Source organism: Gadus chalcogrammus, chromosome 20 (assembly GCF_026213295.1).
Source record: "Gadus chalcogrammus isolate NIFS_2021 chromosome 20, NIFS_Gcha_1.0, whole genome shotgun sequence".
Lineage (NCBI taxonomy): Eukaryota > Metazoa > Chordata > Actinopteri > Gadiformes > Gadidae > Gadus > Gadus chalcogrammus.
In genome coordinates this window covers 796280-806682 of record NC_079431.1, presented here as the reverse complement: position 1 = coordinate 806682, position 10403 = coordinate 796280, and the positions used below count along the sequence as shown (strand labels likewise).

Genomic DNA, 10403 nt, shown 5'->3' with positions numbered 1-10403 from the left:
ATCCTTACATCCAATGATTTGTTGATGGTTGCAACAAAAGACATTAATGTGCAATTATTTTGTTTTCCTAATAAAATCTGTAATTTATGTGTAGAATATGTGTTTAATATGGCCTTAGGTGTTGCAGATACATGCAGGTATCCAACTGTGTGCAATCAAACGAAGTCGGCCTATTCCATCCAAAAAACGGAATCAAACGTTCAGTGAATTTAAAAAGTGCCTTGTGTGACAGACGATTTAACATTTCACAAAACGTTGGAGTATAATTGTGTACAAAATCACAAGCAATAGCTCTATCTCCTGGTAGAGTCTGGAACAACACATAGCCTAGCAACCTTTTAAATACATTTAATTAGCCTTCCTTTATTTACTCAAAAAATACAGGTTAAGAGTAATATCCTTATTTTATTTTGCTACAGGACGACAACAACTAAATGATCTGTCAGTTACATTTGTTTTCAGTTCGCATGCTCTTGTCATTGTTTTTAGAAAAGCTTTGAGGGTTCCTTTGCATTATAACTCTGGCCATTAGAGGGTTAGTCAAAATACTTTATATAATACAGGCCTATTTATTTCACCTTTTCTTTTTCACGAAAAAAACCTAAATAATAAACAGGACATGTATTTATATTTCAGTTTTATTATTTAGTATGGTATACAGTGTGACTGTGTATGTGAGTATGAGTATGGCATACAGTGTGAGTATGAGTATGGTATACAGTGGGAGTATGAGTATGGTATACAGTGTGAGTATGGTAAACAGTGTGAGTATGAGTATGGTATACAGTGTGAGTATGAGTATGGTATACAGTGTGAGTATGGTATACAGTGTGAGTATGGTAAACAGTGTGAGTATGAGTATGGTATACAGTGTGAGTATGGTATACAGTGTGAGTATGGTAAACAGTGTGAGTATGAGTATGGTATACAGTGTGAGTATGGTATACAGTGTGAGTATGGTATACAGTGTGAGTATGAGGATGGTATACAGTGTGAGTATGGTATACAGTGTGAGTATGAGGATGGTATACAGTGTGAGTATGAGGATGGTATACAGTGTGAGTATGGTATACAGTGTGAGTATGAGGATGGTATACAGTGTGAGTATGAGGATGGTATACAGTGTGAGTATGAGGATGGTATACACTATGACTGTATGAGGCCGTGTTCAGGACTGTTGGTATCCATGAGCCCGCTAACAGAGAGGTCTTCATGTCTGCGGTCGTGGTGACGTTTCCTCCACAGCGATGAACGTAGAACCACAGAACTACTGCATGAGGACATAATCATCGGCCCCTGCCTCAGCCTCCGAGGTGGGCGGGGCTGGAGGTCTGTGTGGCATAATGACGGAGTAGACACACTCTGAGGGGCGGGCGGAGGAGTCAGGGGGGCCGGGGGAGGAGTCATGGGGGCCGGGGGAGGAGCCAGGGGGGCCGGGGGAGGAGTCAGGGGGGCCGGGGGAGGAGCCATGGGGGCCGGGGGCCCGGGAGGACCTCTTCTTGCTGAAGTCCACGGCGGCGTACAGGCCGTCGGCAGGCGGCCCGCGCTCCTCTTCCTGCCAGATAAAGATCCCCGAGTCGTGAGCGATGCGACCAGCTTCCCCCATCAGGGTTATCTCCGGTGACTGCGGCGCGAGGCCGCGTCACATACAGGCCCCCTGCACACACCGCACTGCTCTCACGCACACGCACACACACGTGTGCACTTGCTCGCAGGCACTCACACACAAACACACACTCACACATGTGCAGTTGCTCACACATACACACATACACACACAAACACACGCACTCACACACACAAACACACCTACCTTCCCAGCGTCGGTTTCCGGGAGGTTCTTCAGTAGGCCTCCTTAAGGGAAGGAGGAGGAACCATTCGTTGAGCACGTTGCTTCATTAAGTTTGTTAATATCTGAGATGTTTTGTCTGTTTTGTACGGTCCTACGTACCTTTTGTCAGTTTCCTATCAAAAGAAAAAGGAAATAAGGTCATTCAGATGAACACATTCAATCTGAAACAGAAAGATTAGTTAACATACACCCACCCGCACACACACACACACACACACACACACACACACACACATACACCCACCCACACAGACACGCACAGACAAACCAGCACACACTATCGTCAGTTTATAATGTAGAGGTTACCAAGTAGAAAGACAGTGTAGTTTGCACAGAGTGAATCACTGAATCACTCACATCTCTGAAAGACAGTTCCCCATGGTGCCAGAGGGCTGTCCTTGGGGTCCAGAGGTGGGGGTCCAGGGGGTCAAGCCGTGGGGGTCAGGGGGTCCAGCAGTACTCAGGTCGGCCACCAGACCAGCGTTCTCAGCTCCGTGTCTCTTCTCAGGGATGAGCCTGCATGCTGTCCTTATCCGGTTGCCTCCATCGACAGAGACAGCCGAGAGCGAGAGAGAGACAGACAGACAGAGAGAGGGAGGGAGTTTGAGAGAGTGAGAGAGAGAGAGAGAGGGGGAGGAGGGAGGGAGAGAGAGAGAGAGAGAGAGAGAGAGAGAGAGAGAGAGAGAGAGAGAGAGACAGACAGACAGAGAGAGGGAGGGAGTTTGAGAGAGTGAGAGAGAGAGAGAGAGAGGGGGAGGAGGGAGGGAGAGATTATCAGAAAATTGGTGTCACTGCAGTTTCCGGTCTTTTGTGGTTTGTGACAGTGCTCAAGCGCATGTACATAGACAGATACCTCCTGTTATAGAAGTGCTTTTTCGAAGAATTATTATCTTTTATGCAGAAGTGTATATAAATGGACAGAGAAACCCCTTATCAGAGAAATGCATAAGCATAGATATAATCTTCTATTGTAGAAGTACATGTACATAAACAGAGAAACGTCCTATTGTAGAAGTGCATGTACATAGACAGACACCTAGTATTTATGATGTGCATGTACATAGACAGACGCCTAGTGTTAATGATGTGCATGTTCATAGGCAGACACCTAGTATGAATGATGTGCATGTTCATAGACAGACACCTAGCATTTGTACATAGATAGACGCCTAGTATTTATGATGTGCATGTACATAGACGGACGCCTAGTGTTAATGATGTGCATGTACATAGACGGACGCCTAGTGTTAATGATGTGCATGTACATAGACAGACGCCTAGTGTTAATGATGTGCACGTACATAGACGGACGCCTAGTGTTAATGATGTGCATGTACATAGACAGACGCCTAGTGTTAATGATGTGCATGTACATAGACAGACGCCTAGTGTTAATGATGTGCATGTACATAGACAGTGTCCTCCTATCACCACATCCCCCCACATACAGTTTCAGTTCTGTTGACTTGTCATGACGATCAGACGAGTGCAGTTCACCTTCATCTGCTCATCACTTTAGCAAAAGAAAGATGATCCATCTGGTACAGCAGACTCGAGACTGTAGCTCGTATCTGGCAGCAGACAATACGCAGCCTAAGTCCTCTTCAGGACTAGACAAGCTACGGAAGATCTTTATCTATCATGGAAACAATTCCAATAAGTCTCATCCTAGATGCATGTCTCTGTAGTCAGCTGCACCACATCCGGTCGTCTATACCTCGACTGTGTCTAACCTGTTTCCCCAGTAAAGGTTTGATCACCATCTGATATCTCATATCTTAGTGTTGCCTTACTTTGGTATTGTCTGAGGCAATGTTTACAGCAGCAGACCCACAGCAGGAGCAGAAGCTCTGGCGCCCCCTGCTGGCTGGTAGAGGTAAACATCCAGGAACACTTTCTGTCTTCCGTAGGCATGTGATCAAGGAATCACAGAAGCAGTACAGTTGGTCTCAGATCCAATGCAGTCATATAGACAGTGTTGTGTGAAGAATCCATTGATGTCCTTGTGTGTGTGTGTGTGTGTGTGTGTGTGTGTGTGTGTGTGTGTGTGTGTGTGTGTGTGTGTGTGTGTGTGTGTGTGTGTGTGTGTGTGCGTGCGTGTGCGTGTGCGTGTGTGTGTGTGCTTGTGTGTTTTTGTACAGTTCTGCTACACACGTGTTTTTGGTGCTGTTGTGACCTTCTCTCAGTTCTCCGGGTTCTCAGGAGCGATGGTCCCGGCTGACCAGCAGGGGGCGCTGCTCGCACAGTCGATCGACCACTGCCGGTCCTACGCAACACGAGCCGTCATTAAAAAGGTAATCAACCAGCACCATGCCATCTGCCACTGCAGCCATGGACTCCATTAAAATATCTGAACTAGACACCCCCGCCAAGGAAGTCTTCGTTTTTAGAGCGGGATGGCATGAGGATCACCTCCTGATCAGGTCCCGCCCCTCTCCTCACCTGTCTCTCCTCTCCTTCCCGGTCTCACCTTTCTTCACCTGTCTCTCCTCTCCCCACCTGTCTCATCTTTACTCGCCTGTCTCTCCTCTCCCCACCTGTCTCATCTTTCCTCACCCGTCTCTCCTCTCCCCACCTGTCTCATCTTTCCTCACCTGTCTCTCCTCTCCTCACCTGTCCTCTCCTGTCACAGCAGTGATCCACGTTCTGCTGGTTTTCCTGAACCTCTAGGACCTCGGTTGTATTGACGTTCCGGTCGTTCCAGGTTCAGATTTCCTCAGGAGCAGAGGCTTTGGTCCAGGGGTTCACCATGGAGTCCGCCAGCCCAGGAGAGGAGCTCATAACTGTTACTGGGATGGAAACCTAGGTCCCCTGTCCCACTAGTCAGAGCTTCTCTCACTAGTCATCTCTCACTAGTCATCTCTCACTAGTCATCTCTCACTAGTCATCTCTCACTAGTCATCTCTCACTAGTCGCCTGTCTGAGCTTCTCTCACTAGTCGTTTCTCACTAGTCTTCTCTCACTAGTCAGAGCATCTCTTACTAGTCTTCTTTCACTAGTCTTCTCTCACTAGTCAGAGCTTCTCTTACTAGTCTTCTCTCACTAGTTTTCTCTCACTAGTCTTCTCTCACTAGTCAGAGCCTCTCTAACTAATCTGAACTTGTGTAGCCTGTTGAGGATCAGCCCAGTAGGGTCAGCCCCGGTCCCATTCCTCCCAGTCCCATTCCTCCCAGTCCCATTCCTCCCAGTGCCATTCCTCCCAGTGTGATACCATAGCAGCACCCAGACAGCAGGATGGGACAGAGCGGGTCATCATTGAGAAAGGATATAGTTCAAATAGTTGGAAACCATAGGACAATTTGGGGAATAAATGTGTTAAAAGTATCAAGGACATCAGAAAGCAGGATCCCAGCCCAGCAAAACTACTTCCACTAATCTTCTAATGTTCATCAACATATGTGGTGTAATCTAAAATCATAAATGTAAATAATCTTCCCTTGCTGTGAAAATAGTGGTGATAAAGTTTTACTTCACCAAGGCTGAAACATCAAACGCCACTGAATGATGGACAAATGTTGTTTTAAATACATTGTGTGTGTGTGTGTGTGTGTGTGTGTGTGTGTGTGTGTGTGTGTGTGTGTGTGTGTGTGTGTGTGTGTGTGTGTGTGTGTGTGTGTGTGTGTGTGTGTGTGTGTGTGTGTGTGGGGTTAAAAAACAACCAGGCAGCAGTAACACTTGTTGACCACGTCTGACCGTTTATTGGTTCACATGTCAAAGGTTCTGCCACACGTCTAGGAGCAAAGAGGACTACAAGTTAGTAAAAAGATTTTTTTTTTCTTTTTCCAAAGATTAATCAAAAGTTTCTTATAAATAGGCACTGTATCCGTCTTAAAAAAAAATACATACCGTCCATATCAGTTCAGCCCATGAGGAATAGATTCAACACGTTGGAGACTATGATGCTGTATTTTGATGCGGGTCACAATATGTAGGCATGAGTCTGCCCATTAACATTTGTTCATACCCCAAAACCAAAGCTGTGTGTGTGTGTGTGTGTGTATGTTCGTTCATGTTTTACGCCTGTGTGTGTGTGTTTGTGTTTCTGTGCATGTTTGGCGTTTCTGTATGCGTTTATGACATAATTCCTTAACGTCATCAAATTAATGATTTAGTAAATACACAGCGATATGTATCTGATCAAAATCTCCTTGCATAGCATCTTAGTTTGATGTGTGTTTGTGTGTGCGTGGTTGTTTGGTTTGTGTGTTGGGATTGTATACACAAATTATCAGGATTCTTAAAAAAACAAAAGTAAATAAAACAAAAAGTTGACATATTCCCAGAGCAATAAGCACTTACTTCTTACAACATTTGAGAATCAACATGTACAGATAAGGCACAGGAAATTGTACAATGGCAGCTATTTAAAATCAACAAAATTAAAATCTACTGCTGATCCTGAAGCTGGTTACATGTTTGTGCATCAAGAAATTATGATTTATTAAATTAAATGGTAAGAATTAGATTGCATGATCGACAAATGATGCTGTATTATTTTTAATTTGCTATTTGTTTTATTGAATTAATAAATATTCACATTTGGTATGAAAGTACATGTAGAAAGAATTGAAAGGAAACAATACTCTAAGGTTGTACTTATCTTAGGGCAATATATAGTGGATTTGATTTGCTATAAATATATATATATTTATATATATATGTATGTATATATATAGCCTATATATATATAAATAAAGGGTTCTAAGAGTTATAATATCTATTAGGTTTTCCCTACACACAGCTGGTCTGCGCATTATGTACATGATGGGACATCAGACTGGGCTTTATGTACAACTCGCTCTGCCCGTGATTAGTTTGTTTCACTCTGAATTTGTAAACGTATTTTTGAATGGTTTTGGGTTCGGCGGTCCGATGAGCGCCCCGGAGGACCACCACCCCACAGCTATGTCAAGGATGCTTGTTTTCATTGATGGGAGCAGATTCATTTGTTGTCTCGGCCTCAACAATACTTTGTGCTGATGGGGCGCAATCTTTATCATCCGGCTGTGTGCACAGCGGTGCGCGCGCCGCGTCTGAGGGCTCACGCTCTGATAGGGGCAGAACGGCCTCTGTTTGTGCTCCAAAGAACAACTGCTATCAAGTACGCTTCTGCGGTTGAAAGCGCTACACAACACAAGCAATCTAAAATAAAGAGAATAAGAGTGACATTGAAAAAGTGACATTCAACAATGTGGTCTTTTTTTGTCGATTTGTTTGGTGTGTTTTTTTGTTTTGTTTCTCACTACTCTATGGGTTCAGCGCCCGGAATATAAACAGGAGAATGCAGGAGCCCTGCGCTGCTGTGACACCACAGTCACTCCCCTCACAAAGAACGCTGTGTGATCGGTGCGGGGATGAGGCGTGGGTGAGGGGTTAGGTGTCTGATCCTCTGGGTGTGCAAAAGGTGTGCTCTGGTACATGTCCTATTTTGGTAATTCTTGGCTTTGGTACGTCTGTGCGAGAGCCAATGACATTTGCAGCCACTCGTCTCACTTTGTGGCGTGCTGCGTTCTGAATAGGAATCAAATTCTAACGCCTACAGCGAGATTACTGGTTTGCAGACACACGACAAAATGATTAATTGTCTTCCACCTATGAGTTGAAAGCTTTTTATATCGTTTAAACTCCTGCAATAGAAAAAGGTTGTTTCCTAAAAATGGAACATGGATTTGCATCAAGTAAAACATTCTCCATTTGCATGTGTCCTTGCCACATTTTGAAATATAAGAACACAGTTTTAAAAATAAATCCTACCTTCTCCTTCAGCTACAACTTTATGTTCACTTTTGTCACAAACACGCGTCGATGTTTCATCGCTTGGTTGAATTATCGGCCCTCTCTCTTTTGCATTAAGAAACCATTTTAATCACGTTTAATTCACGCTTCTTGTGGTGTTTCCCTCGGATATCGACCTGTCTATGCTTTTTGCGTTTCGTCTTGAGTCGGGTGTGTATGTGTGTGTGTGTGTGTGTGTGTGTGTGTGTGTGTGTGTGTGTGTGTGTGTGTGTGTGTATACGGCCCGTGTGTGTGTGTGTGTGTGTGTGTGTGTTTGTGTGTGTGTGTGTTCATACAGTCAGATCATCTGACCTCGCCCTGCTGCTGGCTTTGCTCAGACGGCTCAGCGGTCTCGTGTCTTCTATCGTATCCGCCGCCTCCAGCCCAGCGTCCATCAGAGGATCTCCACCCTCCCCGGACACCACCTCCTCCACCACCTCCTCCACCACCACCTCCTCCACCGGCGCCTCCTCCTCCACCACCACCTCTGGCGCCGGCGCCTCCACCACCACCTCCGCCGCCACCTCCTGCTCCGGCTCGGACTCGGGGATGAGCGTCACGCTGCCCTTCTCGGTGGTCTGGGCGTAGCTGGGCAGCGTCTCGTACGCCTTGGAGAGGTGCAGCATCTTCTCCTCCCTCTCCTGGAGGCCGTGGAAGGGCGGGGCCAGGCGGCCGGCCTCCATGCCCACCTCGGCCAGCGGGTACAGCTGGCTGACGTGGGCGGCCTTCTCCTCCTCCAGGGGCTTGTAGCCCTTGGCCCTCTGCAGGCCCGGCAGAGCCAGGGGCAGCTTCCCCTGGAGCAGCGCGGGCGGCGCCGACGCCTCCCCGGGCGCCGGGGCCGGCGCCGGCTTGCGGAACACGAAGCGGATCTTCTTCAGGCCCAGGTGGCTGATCTCCACGAAGTTGAGGAAGAGCGAGACGCACGCCACGGCCAGCATGAAGATGATGAAGACGGTCTTCTCGGTGGGGCGCGACACGAAGCAGTCCACGATGTTGGGGCAGGGCCAGCGGCTGCACTTGTACAGCGGCAGGATGTGGAAGCCGTACAGGAAGTACTGGCCCACCACGAAGCCCACCTCGAACAGCGTCTTGAAGATGATGTGGCAGATGTACGTCCGCAGCAGGGTGCCCTCCAGCCTGAACTTCTTGCTGCCCTTGGTGCTGGTCTCCTTGGTGGTGCGCACGCTGCCCTGGTCGGGCGCCAGCGGCAGCCGCTCCTCGCTCAGCTCCTGCTGGCGGCTGAGCTCCGCCTCCTCGCGCTCCTTGCGCTTCTCCTCCATGTGGACATGGTGCACGGCGTGGCCCACGTAGACCAGCGACGGCGTGGACACGAAGATGATCTGCAGCACCCACAGGCGGATGTGGGAGATGGGGAAGGCTTCGTCGTAGCACACGTTCTCGCAACCGGGCTGGTTGGTGTTGCACACGTAGTCGGACTGCTCGTCGCCCCACACAAACTCGGCCGCCGTCCCCAGGATCAGGATGCGGAAGATGAAGAGCACCGTGAGCCACACCCGGCCGATCACCGTCGAGTGCTCGTTCACTTCCTCTAAAATGTTCCCCAGAAAGCTCCAGTCGCCCATGGTCGCTCCGTAGCACTGCAGAGTAAAGGGAGGGTAGGGCGGAGGAGGGATATAGGGTGGGGGAGGTAAGGGGGAGGGGAAAAGAGAAAAGGGGTGAGAATCGTAAACTGGGTGGGGGGAGGTGGGGGGTAAAGTTAAACTCAGCAGAATCCGCCCTGAACCCGATTCTGATGCGACCGCGTCGATTCGGTCGGGTACAAAAGCAAAATGGCCGTAAAAACGCCTAACCCTAACAACACGCAACTGACAAGCAAACAGCCAAACAACAACCAACCCACGCAAACCATCTCCTCCCACACCTAAAGCCGATTTACTGCCTTTTACCAAACTGAGTGTGTGAATAAAGTGAACTTTCACCGAAGCGCGTCCCCAAAGTGAACGAACCTAAGAGTGTGTGAATAAAGTGAACTTTCACCGAAGCGCGTCCCCAAAGTGAACGAACTGAAGAGTGTGTGAATAAAGTGAAACTTTAACCGAAGCGCGTCCCCAAAGTGAACAAAGCTAAGAGTGTGTGAATAAAGTGAAACTTTAACCGAAGCGTGTCCCCAAAGTGACCAAACCTCCGAGTGTGTGAATAAAGTGAACTTTAACCGAAGCGCGTCCCCAAAGTGGAGGCGCCCCTCCTAAAACACCGTCCCCCCGCCCGGCCGCGGACCCCCCGCCCGCCTCCACACAAACAAGCTTAGAAAAACGGATAAAGTCCCTGTTCTGAGCGGAGGTTACTGCGAACTCGGGGACGGTCGGCCACTTGCCACAGCTGCGGCTCCGGCGAGGTTGAGTGTTGTCCCGTTAGTGTGTGGCCGTCGGGGGGGAAGTGAACTCTGCGCTGCCCTCTCTCCCACCTAAAGCCCTGTCCCTGCCGCCCCACTGAGCAGATGAACCGGCTCTGATGGCCGCTTTTTAGTTTGCTGCAATATTTAAGCTTGGTGCCAGACGGCCTTTCTCTGGGGCGCCGGAGTGACGCGCGGACAAAGGACCGCCGGGGGGGGGGGGGGGGGGGGCGTGTGGGAGCAGACCCCCGGGCCCTCATACCAACATGGACGCCGCCGCCGCGCAGCCAGGGCACCGAGTACACACACACACACACACACACACACATACAGCACGCACACACAGCACGCGCGCACACACACACACACGGCACAAACACACATACACACTCACAGAGTGCAACCACGCTGCGCGCTATAACA

The 10403-nt window shown here is 48.6% G+C and overlaps 2 protein-coding genes across 7 annotated transcripts; both read right to left on the bottom strand.

The window, feature by feature from the left end:
- Window positions 1-366: 366 nt before the first annotated feature.
- On the bottom strand, window positions 367-1279 carry LOC130373117 (uncharacterized histidine-rich protein DDB_G0274557-like). Its single transcript, XM_056579393.1, has one exon. It carries the CDS (start codon window positions 1212-1214, stop codon window positions 642-644), a length of 573 nt encoding a protein of 190 aa, XP_056435368.1. The 5' UTR covers window positions 1215-1279; the 3' UTR covers window positions 367-641.
- Window positions 1280-7917: 6638 nt separating this feature from the next.
- LOC130373102 (gap junction alpha-8 protein-like) lies at window positions 7918-9210 on the bottom strand. Of its 6 annotated transcripts, XM_056579364.1 has the most exons (3): window positions 8293-9210; window positions 8137-8226; window positions 7918-8100 (listed from the first exon to the last, which is right to left on the bottom strand). In XM_056579364.1, exons 1-3 carry the CDS (start codon window positions 9208-9210, stop codon window positions 7918-7920), a joined length of 1191 nt encoding a protein of 396 aa, XP_056435339.1. The 6 variants fall into 6 exon arrangements, with proteins under 6 accessions (XP_056435339.1, XP_056435340.1, XP_056435341.1 ...); XM_056579365.1 differs by having other exon boundaries at window positions 7918-8004; window positions 8128-9210; XM_056579366.1 differs by having other exon boundaries at window positions 7918-8004; window positions 8134-9210.
- Window positions 9211-10403: the final 1193 nt, after the last annotated feature.

Excerpts from the sequence above, each read along its gene's own strand:
- LOC130373117 (XM_056579393.1), bottom strand. The coding sequence starts at position 1,214 with ATGAAGACCTCTCTGTTAGCGGGCTCATGGATACCAACAGTCCTGAAC.
- LOC130373102 (XM_056579362.1), bottom strand. The coding sequence starts at position 9,210 with ATGGGCGACTGGAGCTTTCTGGGGAACATTTTAGAGGAAGTGAACGAG.